Here is a 19,260-nt window from a genome sequence, read left to right as displayed (position 1 = left end):
GATGGATGGATGGATGGATGATGGATGGATGGAGGGATGGATGGATGATGGATGGATGATGGATGGATGGATGATGGAGGGATGATGGATGGAGGGATGATGGATGGATGGATGGAGGGATGGATGGATGATGAATGGATGATGGATGGATGGATGGATGATGGATGGATGATGGATGGATGGATGGATGGATGGATGGAGGGATGGATGGATGATGAATGGATGATGGATGGATGGATGGATGATGGATGGATGGATGGATGATGGATGGATGGATGATGGATGGATGGATGGATGATGGATGGATGGATGGATGATGGATGGATGATGGATGGATGGATGGATGATTGATGGATGATGGATGGATGATGGATGGATGGAGGGATGGATGGATGGATGGATGGATGATGGATGGATGATGGATGGATGGATGATGGAGGGATGATGGATGGAGGGATGATGGATGGATGGAGGGATGGATGGATGATGGATGGTAGAGGAGGATGATGAAGGTAGAGGATGGTGAAGGTAGAGGATGATGAAGGTAGAGGAGGATGATGAAGGTAGAGGATGATGAAGGTAGAGGATGATGAAGGTCAGGGTTCAGATTTCTCCATTTTCCAGGTTATATTATATTAAGTCTGTACTGACTGAGTCATGTGACCAGTCCTGGGTCACATGACCCAGAAGCCTGCGGGGGGGATGAGTCATCAGAACAGAGAAGCTTCTAGAAACTTCAGAAGCTTACTACTATATATACAGAGGTAATGACTCAGCTATATTTTCGGTTGTGACAAACCTCAAATCACTCCACTTTGTCATCAAACCGTAGCTCTTAGCAGAAAAATGAAAAGATCGTGAGCGACGGAGAACCCAGCAGATTCCGGAAATGTTATTTTCATACAGATATCACTTAAAATGTGTTAGTAACGGCAATTCGAAAACAAAAATGAGATTTTTTTGAAGAAAACTTAATTTAACATGGGAGTCAATGGAGAGAGAGACAGGATTTGGCGTGTCTGTTGGCCCTGCCGTTCCAATTTTGTGCACACAACGCCTGTCAACATTATTTGAAACTCAACATCTATGTCCACATTCTGACCAAAAATTATCTTTCTAGCTTTTACGGTTTGCCCGTGAGCTCAAGTTACAAATAAAATGTATGTTCATTTTTTTAATCTTTCCTCACTCTGATCAATTAGAACCGCACTGAAGATTTGACAAAAAAGTGATTTCCAGTCCTCGCTTGAGGGCTCATATCTTGAAAAGTGTACATCTTAGGAAAAAACAGTTCCAAGTTTAGAGAGAGAAGAGAAGTTTTCCTCCGTTTTGAAGTTTGAATGAAGTTTCTACGTGCAAGTATGAGAAAGATACGTGACTGAGAAAAAAGGTGAATTTCGTCTTTTTTCTCCCATCCGCTTTGAATGGCGCCATAGGAATACATGGGACGTGATCTCCCCATTAGTTTGGGAAATTTGGAAATGTTTTTGCACTTCGTGCAAAAACTATTTGTGCCATCGCTCTGAAAATCCACAGGACTGTAGTTAAATTCAGGGTCTACAACTTTCTAATTTGGTTCAGAATTTTTCGAGTAACGGTGTGCGAGTGGTGAGGCCCCAAACTTCTCCCAATGCATTCCGGATGGGTTTTAGCGCGCACGTTTGTGCACGTTGCGCAAAAACGTGCACGCCAATCGCTTATAAAAGTCATAGCACATGATTCCCGATTAAGGCGCACGTTTCTACGTTTTTACTTTTCGCGTTTTCTCAAAGCTGTAGGAGGAGTAGCGAACCGAAAGTTGTCCGGAAGAGGAATAATAACTAGACAAAATTCCCGGGAAATTTTGAAGTGCCACGGACTACTGCCGGATGATCGCGGGGCTTATTTGCACCCATGAAGGTCAAGGACTCGATACTTAGTCATTTGACACCACCCATGACTCTCTATGTCAAACCATTCAAAAGTTATTACAGAAAATATGTAATAGGCTAATAGAACCGCTAACAAGACCACTAACGGGACCGCTAACGGGATAGCTAACAGAACCGCTAACGGAACCTCTAACGGGATCGCTAACTGAACCGCTAACGGGATCGCTAAAGGGATCGCTAACGGGACCGCTAACGGGACCGCTAACCGAGCCGCTAACGGAATCGCTAACCGAGCCGCTAACAACCGCTAACGGGACCGCTAACGGGACCGCTAACGGGACCGCTAACGGGATCGCTAACGGAACAGCTAACGGGACCGCTAACGGGATCGCTAACGGGATCGCTAACGGGACCGCTAACCGAGCCGCTAATGGGGTCGCTAATGGGGTCGCTAACGGGACCGCTAACAACTGCTAATGGAACCGCTAACGGGATCGCTAACGGGACCGCTAACGGGACCGCTAACCGAGTCGCTAACGGAATCGCTAACCGAGCCGCTAACAACCGCTAACGGGACCTCTAACGGGATCGCTAACGGGACCGCTAACCGAGCCGCTAATGGGGTCGCTAACGGGACCGCTAACAACCGCTAACGGAACCGCTAACAGAACCGCTAACAGAGCCGCTAACGGGACCGCTAATGGGATCGCTAACAACCGCTAGCGGAACCGCTAATGGGACCGCTAACGGGACCGCTAACGGGGTCGCTAACTGGACCGCTAACGGGACTGCTAACGGGACTGCTAACGGGACCGCTAACGGGATCGCTAACGGGACCGCTAACCGAGCCGCTAATGGGGTCGCTAACGGGACCGCTAACAACCGCTAACGGAACCGCTAACGGGACCGCTAACAGAACCGCTAACTGAACCGCTAACGGGATCGCTAACGTGATCGCTAACGGGACCGCTAACCGAGCCGCTAACGGAATCGCTAACCGAGCCGCTAACAACCGCTAACGGAACCGCTAACGGGACCGCTAATGGGATCGCTAACGGGACCGCTAACGGGACCGCTAACGGGATCGCTAACGGGACCGCTAACCGAGCCGCTAATGGGGTCGCTAACGGGACCGCTAACAACCGCTAACGGGACCGCTAACAGAGCCGCTAACGGGACCGCTAACGGGATCGCTAACAACCGCTAGCGGAACCGCTAATGGGACCGCTAACGGGACCGCTAACGGGGTCGCTAACTGGACCGCTAACGGGATCGCTAACTGGACCGCTAACAGGACCGCTAACGGGATCGCTAACGTAATCGCTAACTGAACCGCTAACGGGACCGCTAACGGGACTGCTAACCGAGCCGCTAACGGGATCGCTAACCGAGCCGCTAACGGGATCGCTAACAACCGCTAACGGGACCGCTAACGGGATTGCTAACGGGACCGCTAACGGGGTCGCTAACTGGACCGCTAACGGGATCGCTAACTGGACCGCTAACGGGATCGCTAACAGGGCCGCTAACAGAACCGCTAACGGGACCGCTAACACCAATAACACTACCATCCCATAATAAACACCTACCATCCCATAATAACACTAACATCCCATAATAAACACCTACCATCCCATAATAACACTAACATCCTATAAAAACACTAACATCCCATAATAACACTAACATCCTATAAAAACACCTGCCATCCCATAATAACACTAACATCCTATAAAAACACCTGACATCCCATAATAACACTAACATTCTATAAAAACACATGACATCCCATAATAACACTAACATCCTATAAAAACACCTGCCATCCCATAATAACACTAACATCCTATAAAAACACCTGCCATCCCATAATAACACCTATCGTGTGTGTGTGTGTGTGTGTGTGTGTGTGTGTGTGTGTGTGTGTGTGTGTGTGTGTGTGTGTGTGTGTGTATATCTAAGGTTAAAAGGTCAGGGTTCAGATTTCTCCATTTTCCAGGTTATACTCATGGATGTATTATATAACTGGATACCGGATCGAAAATGGCCGCCCATTCATTTCAATGGAGTTTGCTCACCCAGCGCATCCGCCGAAAAAATTTCTGACTTCCTGGTTTACTTCCTGGTACACGGGCCCATAGAGCATGCGCAGTTGAGTCACCTCCCATGATGCTCTGGGGCCTCCCATCATGCCCCGGGGCAATGTGAACGAGCGCTGCGCGCTCTGGACAAGCGCTGCGCGCTCATGAGTCCTTCAGACCGGTAATGATAGATGTACACAATGAAATTAGGGATTTATAGGGCAAATCAACCGATGCTGTTCTCAAAGTCATGGTTATAGACTATACATGGTTCATTTGTGTGTTTTTTTTAATTAAAGATAAAACGAGTCATTTTTATTTAAGATGAGACACCCCAGGTTAATAGGCTAAAATAGGGTAAAAATGTAAATAGCAGGTATCACCATGAAACTTTCCAAGTTTATTACTTACATTAAGACAAATATTTTTTGTATTACAAGTTTTGTCAAGTATTATGTTTAAATATGTCAAATATTATGTTTAAATGTGGTTAATTTGTGGAGTTTAATTTTTTTGAGTAAGGATAAAACGAGTCATCTTTATAAAAACAAACAAACAAAAAAACACATGGGATTCCCCACAATAACACAAGCTGTCATATGCTATTTATCTATATACCTTTGGGTAAATCTTTTTGTCTATTAATGATCGTGCAGTCCGAATGTTAGGCGTAATTAACTTTGCATTTTCTCTGATTCTTTTACAGCTTCTGGGCTCACATTAAGTGTTATTCCTGCCTGATATCTTATTTTCACAAACCATACACCGTTGGCTACAACGGAAATGTTTAAGTACAAGAATGACAAACCATTATTATTCTTGCTATTAAACATTTCCGTCTGTGATCCCCCTGGTCAGGGCGTTTAGACCGAGTGTGACCTGAGCGTCCCACCTGAGCTCTGTGCCATAGCGCGCAGCTCCAGCTCAATGAATGACAGAGGGTCTCCTGCTCAGCTGCTGCTCAACACTGATCAGAGCAGCTCCCCCTCGTTTACTGAGGTTTTATTATAAACCCAATGTCTTTTGTCATGGGAAAAAAAATTAAGAGACCACAAAAACACACCTTTGAGCCGTGTTTTCCACTTTTCTGAGTGATTATTCCGCCGAACGGCTTAGTTTCAGCCATGCTCGTTCCCGAGACACACACGACCGCGCTTTGCGAGTGCACGGACAAAGCCGTGACGTCACGCCCAGAAAGAGACTTTTCTTTGACTTTTCTGGCCGTTATAAAACATTTTTGACGGATATAAAGTCCATGACTTAAAAATATAGAATACAAAGATTAGTAATTGCCGGTGATTACAGCTGGAGGTGTCCTGTGAACAGTTTTAGAGGCTTATCTTTTACTATTGCGGTCTATGGGAAAAAAGCTTTCTGGGCCCCATGGGATTTTTTGTTGCAGTACCGCGGCTGGCCACTGGAAAAAATCGGCGTGCCTGCTGAGCGCGAGACTGGGGGCCTGGTTATACTATGAAGTCTGTACTGACTGGGTCATGTGACCAGTTCTGGGTCAGCCTAATCAGTCAACAGCTGTGCTCCGGTTGCTGGGGCAACAAGAACCTGATACAGAGGGAGCGGGACTGACTCAGCTGGATTTTCGGTTGAGACAAACCTGAAATCACTCCACTTTGCGCTCAAACCGTAGCTCTTAGCAGAAAAACGAAAACATTTTGAGAAACAGAGAACCTACCAGATTATCTAAATGTTATTTTCATACAGATATTCCTTAAAATGTGTTAGTAACGGCAATTCGAAAACAAAAATGAGATTTTTTTTAAGAAAATGTTTTTTAACATGGGAGTCAATGAAGAGAGAGACAGGATTTGGCGTGTCTGTTGGCTCCCCCGTTAAAATTTTGTGCACACCACGCCTGTCAAAGTCACATTTTATGAATCACAACACCTATGTCTATATTCTGACCAAAAATTATCTGTCTACCTTTTACGGTTTGCCCGTGAGCTCGAGTTACAAATAAAATTTATGTTAATTTTTTTAATCTTTCCCCACTCTGATCAATTAGAACCGCACTGAAGATTTGACAAAAAAGTGATTTCCAGTCCTCGCTTGAGGGCTCATATCTTGAAAAGTGTACATTTTAGGAAAAAACAGTTTCGGGTTTGGAGAGAGAAGAGAAGTTTTCCTCCGTTTTAAAGTTTGAATGAGGTTTCTACGTGCAAGTATGAGAAAGATACGTGACTCAGAAAAAAGGTGAATTTGGAGTTTTTCCAACCTCCTCCCATCCCCAGTGTTACATTCTGCCCCATTCACTTACATGGGAAAATCTCCCCATTAGTTTGGAAATTTGGAAATGTTTTTGCACTTCGTGCAAAAACTATTCGTGCCATCGTTCTGAAAATCCACAGGACTGTAGTTAAATTCAGGGCCTACAACTTTCTAAATCGGTTCAGAATTTTTCGAGTAACGGTGTGCGAGTGGTGAGGCCCCAAAGTTCACGCAATGCGTTCCGGATGGGGCAAAAAGCGCACGTTTGTGCACGTTGCGCAAAAACGTGCACGCCAATCGCTAATAAAAGTCATACCACTCGATTCCCGATTAAGGCGCACGTTTCTACGTTTTTACTTTTCGCGTTTTCTCAAAGCTGCGGCACTAGTTACGCGCCAAAGTTTTTACGGAAGAATATGGAATAAGCCTGAGCAATAGTATGAGTGCCTCGTGCTGCGCACGAGGCACTCCTCCTCCATTGAGCTTGCGCATCTCAATGGAGGAGGAGTGCCACGTGGCGCAGCCGTGGCACTAATAAACCCGCAGAATAACAATAGTGCCTCTGGCCTCTGGCCAGAGGCCAACTCCTCCTTGCTATTGCATAGCTTTGGAGGAGTCGTGCCTCTGGCCGGGGGCCGTGTCACTAATGATGTTTTTTACACTTTGAGACAAGAGGACCGCTCTATTGAAAAAAAACAACAACAAAAAAATAAATATCAACTGTAATGCAATGCTAAAAAATGTTTGTTTTAATGTAAAAATCGATCTTCAGACATAAAAATCGATTTTTAGGAATTAACATGAGAATCGATTTAGAATCGGAAAATCTATTTTTTTTTCAACACAGGCCTAGTCCTGCACCCACGTCTCTGATCTTAGTTCAGCTCACCCTCTGATGCGACAAAGGCCAAAGAAACGAGACCTTCTCTCCGCTCACAGTTGTTCCTTCAGTCTGCTTCTCACGCCGCTCTGGGCCCGGGGGGAGATGTTCTGGGCTTATTATGGAGCTTTATGACTTGCATGTGGACATGCAGATTAAGCCATCTCTCAAACACACGCACACAAAACACAAAAGTGTCAGCTTCTCCCCAACTCTCTCCTCCCGCTCGGCGCGAATGCTGTGGTCGTCATCTTCCACCAGCCGCAGCTCCATCGTCTGGCGCTCAGATCTCACGCTTGTCTTCACAGCCTCACCCACAATGCTGCGCTTTCTTTCCGCCCCTCCGCCCTTCCTCCGGGGTGCAGGGATGAAAGTGGAGCGGGACAGTTTGCTGGAGACCACGACCGTTGAATCATCGGAGTTGGTCGTGCTGCGGTTGCGGCTTCCCGCTGGTGGACGGCGTTGGAGCTGAAACAGCCCTCCGTCGCTTTTCCAAGTTCATGTTTTCTCCCTTAACAAAAGAGACGTCAGAGAGGAGACGCATGAGCAAAACTGGTGCAGTCGGGGAAGAAGGGTTGAAGTCTGTGCTGACAAAGAGTTTCATCTGAAAAGCAATATCCGGTAAAGCCTTCTCTGTGTTTTGTGTCCGGTGGTGATTTTGAGACGGTATCAAATGTGACCTCATCCCACCTCACGCCAGAAATCGTAGGATTTCACCAGAACTGGGGACAATGAAGTGAGATCTACATCTGTTCAGACCGATCAGAGCTGCACATCATCGTCTAACAGCGGTGCCTTCTCCACCACGGACAAGAGATCACCGTGGAAACCTGCACATAAGACCTTCCCGTCACAAACACCAACTAAAACTAAAACTAAAAAGGCAGTGCTGCCGTCTCTGGGCCGCAGCCACCTGCCCTTCATGTTTGCAACACGGAGACACCACAGATCCTCACACAGGTTCGGCCTAGGGCTGGGGATCCAGTCAAACGTCAAGAATCCATTCCACTCTGATTCTTAAGATTCAGAATCCATTATCAAGATTTGATTCGATCCGATTTGATTCCAATATTGATTTGGGTTTAATGTTATTAAAACTGTTTTTTTCAGCTGTTGCATGAATTATATGATTGTAGCTATGCAACATATTAATACTAGTATTATATTGAGATTCAACAGCAAGTATTGCAGCTAATGATGCTGTAAGGACCAATCAGCTCCCAGAATGCTGATAGAACTGCTTTCAGAAACATCGTGGGGCAGAATTACCAAACAGATCCAGGGAGGAAACAGAGACGGATGAAATCGGTTTTGATTTTTTTTTTCCCACATTCCGTTTTTATTTTTTCCATTTTCGGTCTTTAATTTTTGAGAATTTGGTTTTTAGCATTTTCTGCAAATGTAACCCCAAGACAGTATATAAAGTAATGAAATATAGACAATTTATGCCATTATAACTGAAAACTTTAATGTTTTCAGACTTTTAAACATATTTAAAGGCAAAAACATGGCACAAGTGATTCTCGTGTCCAACAAAACATTCCTTTTTTGGGGATAAACAAAAAAATATCAAAATGTGTAATGTAATGATGAAAAAAAATCGATCTTTAAACATACAAAACGATTTTCAGGAATTAATATGAGAATCGATTTAGAATTAGAAAATAGATTTTTTTCAACACAGGCCTAGTTTGGTCGGTGTTATTTTTTTGGGGTGTTGTCATAAAGACCCAGACTGTTGTGTGATTTAGCCTTGTTTACCGTGAGGGTGAATACCTTCAGATGGCATATGATCAGAGCCAGTAGAGGTCAGATGGAGCCAGTAGAGGTCAGATGGAGCCAGTAGAGGTCAGATGGAGCCAGTAGAGGTCAGATGGAGCCAGTAGAGGTCAGATGGAGCCAGTAGAGGTCGGATGGAGCCAGTAGAGGTCGGATGGAGCCAGTAGAGGTCGGATGGAGCCAGTAGAGGTCGGATGGAGCCAGTAGAGGTCAGATGGAGCCAGTAGAGGTCAGATGGAGCAAGCAGAACAGTTACCCCAAGAACCAGTGGTCCATGGACATTAATATTTGGTACAGTTACCAAGAACCAGTGGTCCATGGACATTAATATTTGGTACAGTTACCCCAAGAACCAGTGGTCCATGGACATTAATATTTGGCCACGAATCCAGTTTCCTGATATTTATATGTACTTTTTATAGTTTCTATACCGGGGAAATACACAAAGCAAAGCTTGAAGATACAAAAGTCTTGACGCTTGGTCCGACTTCAAGGCAGGATTTGTTGTAGAAATTAAAGTGATGAGGACACTGAACTTTATGATTTGACCGTTTAACGTTAGCTACCCAAAAATCCAACATTACCTGATACAAAATGGGAACCGTAAATCCACGTTTAGTGTCTGGAATCCAGTTGTTTCTGTGAATTTCAGCGATCCATTTGTCTCTCTTAAGCTTATTTTTCAGCAGTCTGTAAAACGATAAGTCTGATTTCTTGCTAAATCTATGAGTACAGTCGATCCCACAACAGCTCTTTCCCATTTGAGATGTTTTCCAGTTGCTCAAACTGAAAGTTTACGCTGCCACTGAGTCTCAGCATATAGCAGACATCTACACATGCAGGTGGAAGCAGCAGTGGGATGATCAGATGGGGGACTGCAGGTCAGCACACAGCTCCCCAAGCAGATGCCCCTCTGCTGGGAACCAGCTGCTCCTCTCTCACTATCTTTTTCAGGGTTTTCGCGGATTAATTTGCCGTCAAAGTCCCTGTGTGGACCGCATTACCCACAATTCCCAGAGGCCGGGGATGAAAGCGAGGCTGCGGTTGGGGCAGAGCGGTGTAACCGGACGGTTAGCGGTCAGCAAACACACACTCAACTGTGTGTTTGAACATATGACTGCAGCTCTTCCATGTCCTTCATGTGGTGAGGAGTTTTATCACGAGCCTTTGTGAAGAGGAAAGAAAGAAATATGACTTGAGGCAACGATGGATGAGGAAGAAAACTAAAAAAAGGGAGAGGAAGAGGAGGGAGAATAAGTCATGGCCTTGGAAACAGGTTTCCTTGGGAGTATTTCAGGTTATTAAACTAACTCCATCATCTCAGCTCCAGCACCCAGAGCCTTTGTTCTAATGAGATCAAATGTAACACCCACCTGCTGGATCAGATCAACGTAATGAAATGATTGAAATCCCCACAGTGAACATGATGAACTCACCCGCTCAGCCTCCACCAGAACAGCAAAGAGCTGGAGTCACATTTCCATCTCAATTTGGAGCAGATGTTTGGCTTTCCAGGAAAGTCTGCGTGGAATAATACTTGGTGATTGTTTGATTGCAATGAAGCAGGTGCTAATTCTCAAGGCAGCCCCCTAACACCACAGAAGAAGAGGATGTACTGTAACAGATTTAAAGATTTATAGTTCATAAGATGAAAATGAAAGTTTCATGAGGAAGTGTAGGGTTTCCCTCCCCACCCATCTGACGCCAGCGCCTGTCCATCACAACAACAACAACGATACAGACTCAGGAAAACAAGGACAAACAGACTCAAACAGCTTTTACCCAACAGCAATAACCTCTCAACAAAAACAGGAGCTAATGTGCAATAACAAAAATGATTGTATGTTGATGAAAGTTCTTGTAATGTCCATGTGTTGATGTGTGTGGCAGGGTGAATGTGCCTAGATGTCTGTCTGTCTATCTATCTAAATGGGGGGGTGGATAGGATACCTGGGACTGTTGTGCATTTTTCAGTCAAATTAATTTCATATAAATGTTTAATGTTAGCTACCCAAAAATCCAACATTACCTGATACAAAATGCGAACCACAAATCCACGTTTCGGTGTCTGGAATCCAGTTGTTTCTGTGAATTGCAGCGATCCATTTGTCTCTCTTAAGCTTATTTTTTGTCAGTCTGTAAAACGATAACTCTGATTTCTTGCTAAATCTATGAGTACAGTCGATCGCACAACAGCTCTTTCCCATTTTAGATGTTTTCCAGTTGCTCAAACTGAAAGTTTACGCTGACACTCAGTCTTTCTGACACTCAGTCTTTCTAACACTCAGTGTGCATAACCCACTGTGAAGTGGCATCTGTGACGTCATGCACATTCCCTCTATTGTTGGGCTCTCCAGTTTCCACTTTCCAACAAGCCCCTGAGAGTCTGAGCTGGTCAGAGCCACGTGTCATCGTGCAGGGGTTAGATATTTCCATGTTTGTCTCGTCGTCCTCTCACCTCTGGCATCAACCACTGGTCACTGACTGGTTCCTGGACCATCCTCTGTCATCCCCCAATAGATCCTCAGATTCCCAGTCAGATCAATAATCCCATGTTTGTGTTGATCTTCAGCGGGGCCTGGACCAGCAGAAGAGCTGCTGTCACCATTGATTAGATATCTGTGTCAAGGTTTTTAAAAGAATAAAAGAACATTACATTTAAAAGAATAATAAAAGCCAGTTTGATGAAGAAACATCATGATAATTGTTAAGTTAAGTGCTTTTTCATTTTTTTCTCTCTCTCCTTTTAGCATTATTGTAATGTTTTTTTTCTTTGAATCAAAAAAGAATACGAATATCTGTGTTTGACGACAGCTATTTTGTGTTATTTTATAACTTTGTTGTAGTTTTGGTTTGTTCTTTGTTTGTTTGTTGTTGTTTTTTTAATTACGTTTATTGGAAAGTGTAATTTGTTTTTGTTTTTTATTATTACATGAATTGAAATTTGATTTCTTCTCAGAAAAAGGGACAGATAAAATAAGCTTAGTTCTTCTTTCTGTTCCCTTTCATTTAAGGAAAGAGATTTGTTGTAATGATATTGAACTGTTTTGTTTTTCTTTTAATGAATGAAATAAAGAATAAAGAAAAAAGAAGGTGCAGGTGAACAGATGTTCCCGCCGAAGCTTCACTTACATCATTAGGGAACTATGACTCACAAAACTCCCAATGCTTTTATTTTGCGCTTCCCTGTTTTAGGAATCAGGATATCCCTTCAGTTCTTATCTGCACACGGAGAATATTCATGATTCTTATCTGCACACGGAGAATATTCATGATTCTTATCTGCACACGGAGAATATTCCTGATTCTTATCTGCACACGGAGAATATTCATGATTCTTATCTGCACACAGAGAATGTTCCTGGTTGAAGTGTCCTCTCTCTCGTCTCTGGGTGGGCTGATGCAGACGCGGCGGCCGAACCCTGGTGTTCTGAGACCCGTGTTTGGGGTGCCTTCCTGTTTCCTGAGAATCTGCCACTGAGGTGTTTGTGCTCTTGTTTCTGTCTCAGGGCTTCAGGACCAGAGACGGACACATCGTTGTGGCTGCGGGGAACGACAAGCAGTTTGTTCAAGTGTGTCGGGTGAGTCCAACGTCCATTTTCTTAATGGTGTAACGTAACGGGGGTCAGACCCACATCCAACCCTGCAGCTGAGCTTTGAGTTGATCTGTGGAGACACCCGGAGACACACAGACCAGCTGTGGAGACACCCGGAGACACACAGACCAGCTGTGGAGACACCTGGAGACACCCACACCAGCTGTGGAGACACCTGGAGACACCCACACCAGCTGTGGAGACACCTGGAGACACCCACACCAGCTGTGGAGACACCTGGAGACACCCACACCAGCTGTGGAGACACCTGGAGACACCCACACCAGCTGTGGAGACACCTGGAGACACCCCCACCAGCTGTGGAGACACCTGGAGCCCCCACACCAGCTGTGTAGACACCTGGAGACACCCACACCAGCTGTGGAGACACCTGGAGACACCCACACCAGCTGTGGAGACACCTGGAGACACCCACACCAGCTGTGGAGACACCTGGAGACACCCACACCAGCTGTGGAGACACCTGGAGACACCCCCACCAGCTGTGGAGACACCTGGAGCCCCCACACCAGCTGTGGAGACACCTGGAGACACCCAGACCAGCTGTGGAGACACCTGGAGACACCCACACCAGCTGTGGAGACACCTGGAGACACCCACACCAGCTGTGGAGACACCCACACCAGCTGTGGAGACACCTGGAGACACCCACACCAGCTGTGGAGACACCTGGAGACACCCAGACCAGCTGTGGAGACACCCAGACCAGCTGTGGAGACACCTGGAGCCCCCACACCAGCTGTGGAGACACCTGGAGACACCCAGACCAGCTGTGGAGACACCTGGAGACACCCCCACCAGCTGTGGAGACACCTGGAGCCCCCACACCAGCTGTGGAGACACCTGGAGACACCCACACCAGCTGTGGAGACACCTGGAGACACCCAGACCAGCTGTGGAGACACCTGGAGACACCCACACCAGCTGTGGAGACACCTGGAGACACCCACACCAGCTGTGGAGACACCTGGAGACACCCAGACCAGCTGTGGAGACACCCGGAGACACACAGACCAGCTATGGAGACACCTGGAGACACCCACACCAGCTGTGGAGACACCTGGAGACACCCAGACCAGCTGTGGAGACACCTGGAGACACCCCCACCAGCTGTGGAGACACCTGGAGCCCCCACACCAGCTGTGGAGACACCTGGAGACACCCAGACCAGCTGTGGAGACACCTGGAGACACCCACACCAGCTGTGGAGACACCTGGAGACACCCAGACCAGCTGTGGAGACACCTGGAGACACCCACACCAGCTGTGGAGACACCTGGAGACACCCAGACCAGCTGTGGAGACACCTGGAGACACCCACACCAGCTGTGGAGACACCTGGAGACACCCACACCAGCTGTGGAGACACCTGGAACCCCACACCAGCTGTGGAGACACCCGGAGCCCCACACCAGCTGTGGAGACACCCGGAGCCCCACACCAGCTGTGGAGACACCTGGAGACTCCCACCCCAGCTGTGGAGACACCTGGAGCCCCCCCACCAGCTGTGGAGACACCTGGAACCCCACACCAGCTGTGGAGACACCCGGAGCCCCACACCAGCTGTGGAGACACCCGGAGACACCCACCAGCTGTGGAGACACCTGGAGCCCCCACACACCAGCTGTGGAGACACCTGGAGCCCCCACACCAGCTGTGGAGACAACTGGAACCCCACACAAGCTGTGGAGACACCTGGAGCCCCCACACCAGCTGTGGAGACACTTGGAACCCCACACAAGCTGTGGAGACACCTGGAGCCCCCCCACCAGCTGTGGAGACACCTGGAACCCCACACCAGCTGTGGAGACACCCGGAGCCCCACACCAGCTGTGGAGACACCCGGAGACACCCACCAGCTGTGGAGACACCTGGAGCCCCCACACACCAGCTGTGGAGACACCTGGAGCCCCCACACCAGCTGTGGAGACAACTGGAACCCCACACAAGCTGTGGAGACACCTGGAGCCCCCCCACCAGCTGTGGAGACACCTGGAGACACCCAGACCAGCTGTGGAGACACCCGGAGACACACAGACCAGCTATGGAGACACCTGGAGACACCCACACCAGCTGTGGAGACACCTGGAGACACCCAGACCAGCTGTGGAGACACCTGGAGACACCCCCACCAGCTGTGGAGACACCTGGAGCCACCACACCAGCTGTGGAGACACCTGGAGACACCCAGACCAGCTGTGGAGACACCTGGAGACACCCACACCAGCTGTGGAGACACCTGGAGACACCCAGACCAGCTGTGGAGACACCTGGAGACACCCACACCAGCTGTGGAGACACCTGGAGACACCCACACCAGCTGTGGAGACACCTGGAGACACCCACACCAGCTGTGGAGACACCTGGAGACACCCACACCAGCTGTGGAGACACCTGGAACCCCACACCAGCTGTGGAGACACCCGGAGCCCCACACCAGCTGTGGAGACACCTGGAGACTCCCACCCCAGCTGTGGAGACACCTGGAGCCCCCCCACCAGCTGTGGAGACACCTGGAACCCCACACCAGCTGTGGAGACACCCGGAGCCCCACACCAGCTGTGGAGACACCCGGAGACACCCACCAGCTGTGGAGACACCTGGAGCCCCCACACACCAGCTGTGGAGACACCTGGAGCCCCCACACCAGCTGTGGAGACAACTGGAACCCCACACAAGCTGTGGAGACACCTGGAGCCCCCACACCAGCTGTGGAGACACTTGGAACCCCACACAAGCTGTGGAGACACCTGGAGCCCCCCCACCAGCTGTGGAGACACCTGGAACCCCACACCAGCTGTGGAGACACCCGGAGCCCCACACCAGCTGTGGAGACACCCGGAGACACCCACCAGCTGTGGAGACACCTGGAGCCCCCACACACCAGCTGTGGAGACACCTGGAGCCCCCACACCAGCTGTGGAGACAACTGGAACCCCACACAAGCTGTGGAGACACCTGGAGCCCCCCCACCAGCTGTGGAGACACCTGGAACCCCACGCCAGCTGTGGAGACACCCGGAGCCCCACACCAGCTGTGGAGACACCTGGGGACACCCACACCAGATGTGGAAAGACCTGGAGCCCCCACACTAGCTGTGGAGACACCTGGAACCCCACACCAGCTGTGGAGACACCTGGAACGCCCCCACACCAGCTGTGGAGACACCCGGAGCCCCCGCACCAGCTGTGGAGACACCTGGAGATACCCACACCAGCTGTGGAGACACCTGGAGACACCCACACCAGCTGTGGAGACACCTGGAGCCCCCACACCAGCTGTGGAGACACCTGGAGCCCCCACACCAGCTGTGGAGACACCTGGAACCCCACACAAGCTGTGGAGACACCTGGAACGCCCCCACACCAGCTGTGGAGACACCTGGAACGCCCCCACACCAGCTGTGGAGACACCTGGGACGCCCCCACACCAGCTGTGGAGACACCCGGAGATACCCACACCAGCTGTGGAGACACCTGGAGACACCCACACCAGCTGTGGAGACACCTGGAGACACCCAGACCAGCTGTGGAGACACCTGGAGACACCCAGACCAGCTGTGGAGACACCTGGAGCCCCATACCAGCTGTGGAGACACCTGGAGACACCCACACCAGCTGTGGAGACACCTGGAGACACCCACACCAGCTGTGGAGACACCTGGAACCCCACACCAGCTGTGGAGACACCTGGAACCCCACACCAGCTGTGGAGACACCTGGAACCCCACACCAGCTGTGGAGACACCTGGAGCCCCCACACCAGCTGTGGAGACACCTGGAGATACCCAGACCAGCTGTGGAGACACCTGGAGCCCCCACACCAGCTGTGGAGACACCTGGAACCCCACACAAGCTGTGGAGACACCTGGAGCCCCCCCACCAGCTGTGGAGACACCTGGAACCCCACACCAGCTGTGGAGACACCTGGAACCCCACACCAGCTGTGGAGACACCCGGAGCCCCACACCAGCTGTGGAGACACCCGGAGACACCCACCAGCTGTGGAGACACCTGGAGCCCCCACACACCAGCTGTGGAGACACCTGGAGCCCCCACACCAGCTGTGGAGACACCTGGAACCCCACACAAGCTGTGGAGACACCTGGAGCCCCCCCACCAGCTGTGGAGACACCTGGAACCCCACGCCAGCTGTGGAGACACCCGGAGGCCCACACCAGCTGTGGAGACACCTGGGGACACCCACACCAGATGTGGAAAGACCTGGAGCCCCCACACCAGCTGTGGAGACACCTGGAACCCCACACCAGCTGTGGAGACACCTGGAACGCCCCCACACCAGCTGTGGAGACACCGGGAGCCCCCGCACCAGCTGTGGAGACACCTGGAGATACCCACACCAGCTGTGGAGACACCTGGAGACACCCACACCAGCTGTGGAGACACCTGGAGCCCCCACACCAGCTGTGGAGACACCTGGAGCCCCCACACCAGCTGTGGAGACACCTGGAACCCCACACAAGCTGTGGAGACACCTGGAGCCCCCCCACCAGCTGTGGAGACACCTGGAACCCCACGCCAGCTGTGGAGACACCCGGAGCCCCACACCAGCTGTGGAGACACCCGGATACACCCAGACCAGCTGTGGAGACACCTGGGGACACCCACACCAGATGTGGAAAGACCTGGAGCCCCCACACCAGCTGTGGAGACACCTGGAACCCCCGCACACCAGCTGTGGAGACACCTGGAACGCCCCCACACCAGCTGTGGAGACACCTGGAACGCCCCCACACCAGCTGTGGAGACACCCGGAGCCCCCGCACCAGCTGTGGAGACACCTGGAGATACCCACACCAGCTGTGGAGACACCCGGAGCCCCACACCAGCTGTGGAGACACCCGGAGACACCCACCAGCTGTGGAGACACCTGGAGCCCCCACACACCAGCTGTGGAGACACCTGGAGCCCCCACACCAGCTGTGGAGACACCTGGAACCCTACACAAGCTGTGGAGACACCTGGAGCCCCCCCACCAGCTGTGGAGACACCTGGAACCCCACGCCAGCTGTGGAGACACCCGGAGGCCCACACCAGCTGTGGAGACACCTGGGGACACCCACACCAGATGTGGAAAGACCTGGAGCCCCCACACCAGCTGTGGAGACACCTGGAACCCCACACCAGCTGTGGAGACACCTGGAACGCCCCCACACCAGCTGTGGAGACACCCGGAGCCCCCGCACCAGCTGTGGAGACACCTGGAGATACCCACACCAGCTGTGGAGACACCTGGAGACACCCACACCAGCTGTGGAGACACCTGGAGCCCCCACACCAGCTGTGGAGACACCTGGAACCCCACACAAGCTGTGGAGACACCTGGAGCCCCCCCACCAGCTGTGGAGACACCTGGAACCCCACGCCAGCTGTGGAGACACCCGGAGCCCCACACCAGCTGTGGAGACACCCGGAGACACCCAGACCAGCTGTGGAGACACCTGGGGACACCCACACCAGATGTGGAAAGACCTGGAGCCCCCACACCAGCTGTGGAGACACCTGGAACCCCCGCACACCAGCTGTGGAGACACCTGGAACGCCCCCACACCAGCTGTGGAGACACCTGGAACGCCCCCACACCAGCTGTGGAGACACCCGGAGCCCCCGCACCAGCTGTGGAGACACCTGGAGCCCCCACACCAGCTGTGGAGACACCTGGAGACACCCAGACCAGCTGTGGAGACACCTGGAGACACCCAGACCAGCTGTGGAGACACCTGGAGCCCCACACCAGCTGTGGAGACACCTGGAGACACCCACACCAGCTGTGGAGACACCTGGAACCCCACACCAGCTGTGGAGACACCTGGAACCCCACACCAGCTGTGGAGACACCTGGAACCCCACACCAGCTGTGGAGACACCCGGAGCCCCACACCAGCTGTGGAGACACCCGGAGCCCCACACCAGCTGTGGAGACACCCGGAGACACCCACCAGCTGTGGAGACACCTGGAGCCCCCACACACCAGCTGTGGAGACACCTGGAGCCCCCACACCAGCTGTGGAGACACCTGGAACCCCACACAAGCTGTGGAGACACCTGGGGACACCCACACCAGATGTGGAGACACCTGGAGCCCCCACACCAGCTGTGGAGACACCTGGAACGCCCCCACACCAGCTGTGGAGACACCTGGAACGCCCCCACACCAGCTGTGGAGACACCCGGAGCCCCCGCACCAGCTGTGGAGACACTCGGAGATACCCACACCAGCTGTGGAGACACCTGGAGACACCCACACCAGCTGTGGAGACACCTGGAGACACCCAGACCAGCTGTGGAGACACCTGGAGCCCCACACCAGCTGTGGAGACACCTGGAGACACCCACACCAGCTGTGGAGACACCTGGAGACACCCACACCAGCTGTGGAGACACCTGGAACCCCACACCAGCTGTGGAGACACCTGGAACCCCACACCAGCTGTGGAGACACCCGGAGCCCCACACCAGCTGTGGAGACACCTGGAGACACCCACACCAGCTGTGGAGACAACTGGAGACACCCACACCAGCTGTGGTGACACCTGGAGACACCCACACCAGCTGTGGAGACACCTGGAGCCCCCACACCAGCTGTGGAGACAGCTGGAGCCCCCACACCAGCTGTGGAGACACCTGGAGACACCCAGACCAGCTGTGGAGACACCTGGAGCCCCCACACCAGCTGTGGAGACACCTGGAACCCCACACAAGCTGTGGAGACACCTGGAGCCCCCCCACCAGCTGTGGAGACACCTGGAACCCCACACCAGCTGTGGAGACACCTGGAGCCCCCACACC

At 51.2% G+C, this 19,260-nt stretch overlaps 1 protein-coding gene across 1 annotated transcript in view; it reads left to right on the top strand.

The window, feature by feature from the left end:
• Window positions 1-19,260, top strand: part of sugct (succinyl-CoA:glutarate-CoA transferase) — a 185,696-nt gene that overhangs the window by 48,615 nt on the left and 117,821 nt on the right. The window contains exon 10 of the mRNA XM_061713120.1: window positions 12,344-12,415. Coding sequence (XP_061569104.1) covers window positions 12,344-12,415 — 72 coding nt within the window. The remainder of the gene's footprint in view (window positions 1-12,343; window positions 12,416-19,260) is intronic.

Source organism: Cololabis saira, chromosome 22 (genome assembly GCF_033807715.1).
Source record: "Cololabis saira isolate AMF1-May2022 chromosome 22, fColSai1.1, whole genome shotgun sequence".
Classification (NCBI taxonomy): Eukaryota; Metazoa; Chordata; class Actinopteri; order Beloniformes; family Belonidae; genus Cololabis; species Cololabis saira.
Note: the sequence above shows the minus strand (reverse complement) of the source record. Positions and strands in the feature narration are given on the sequence as shown.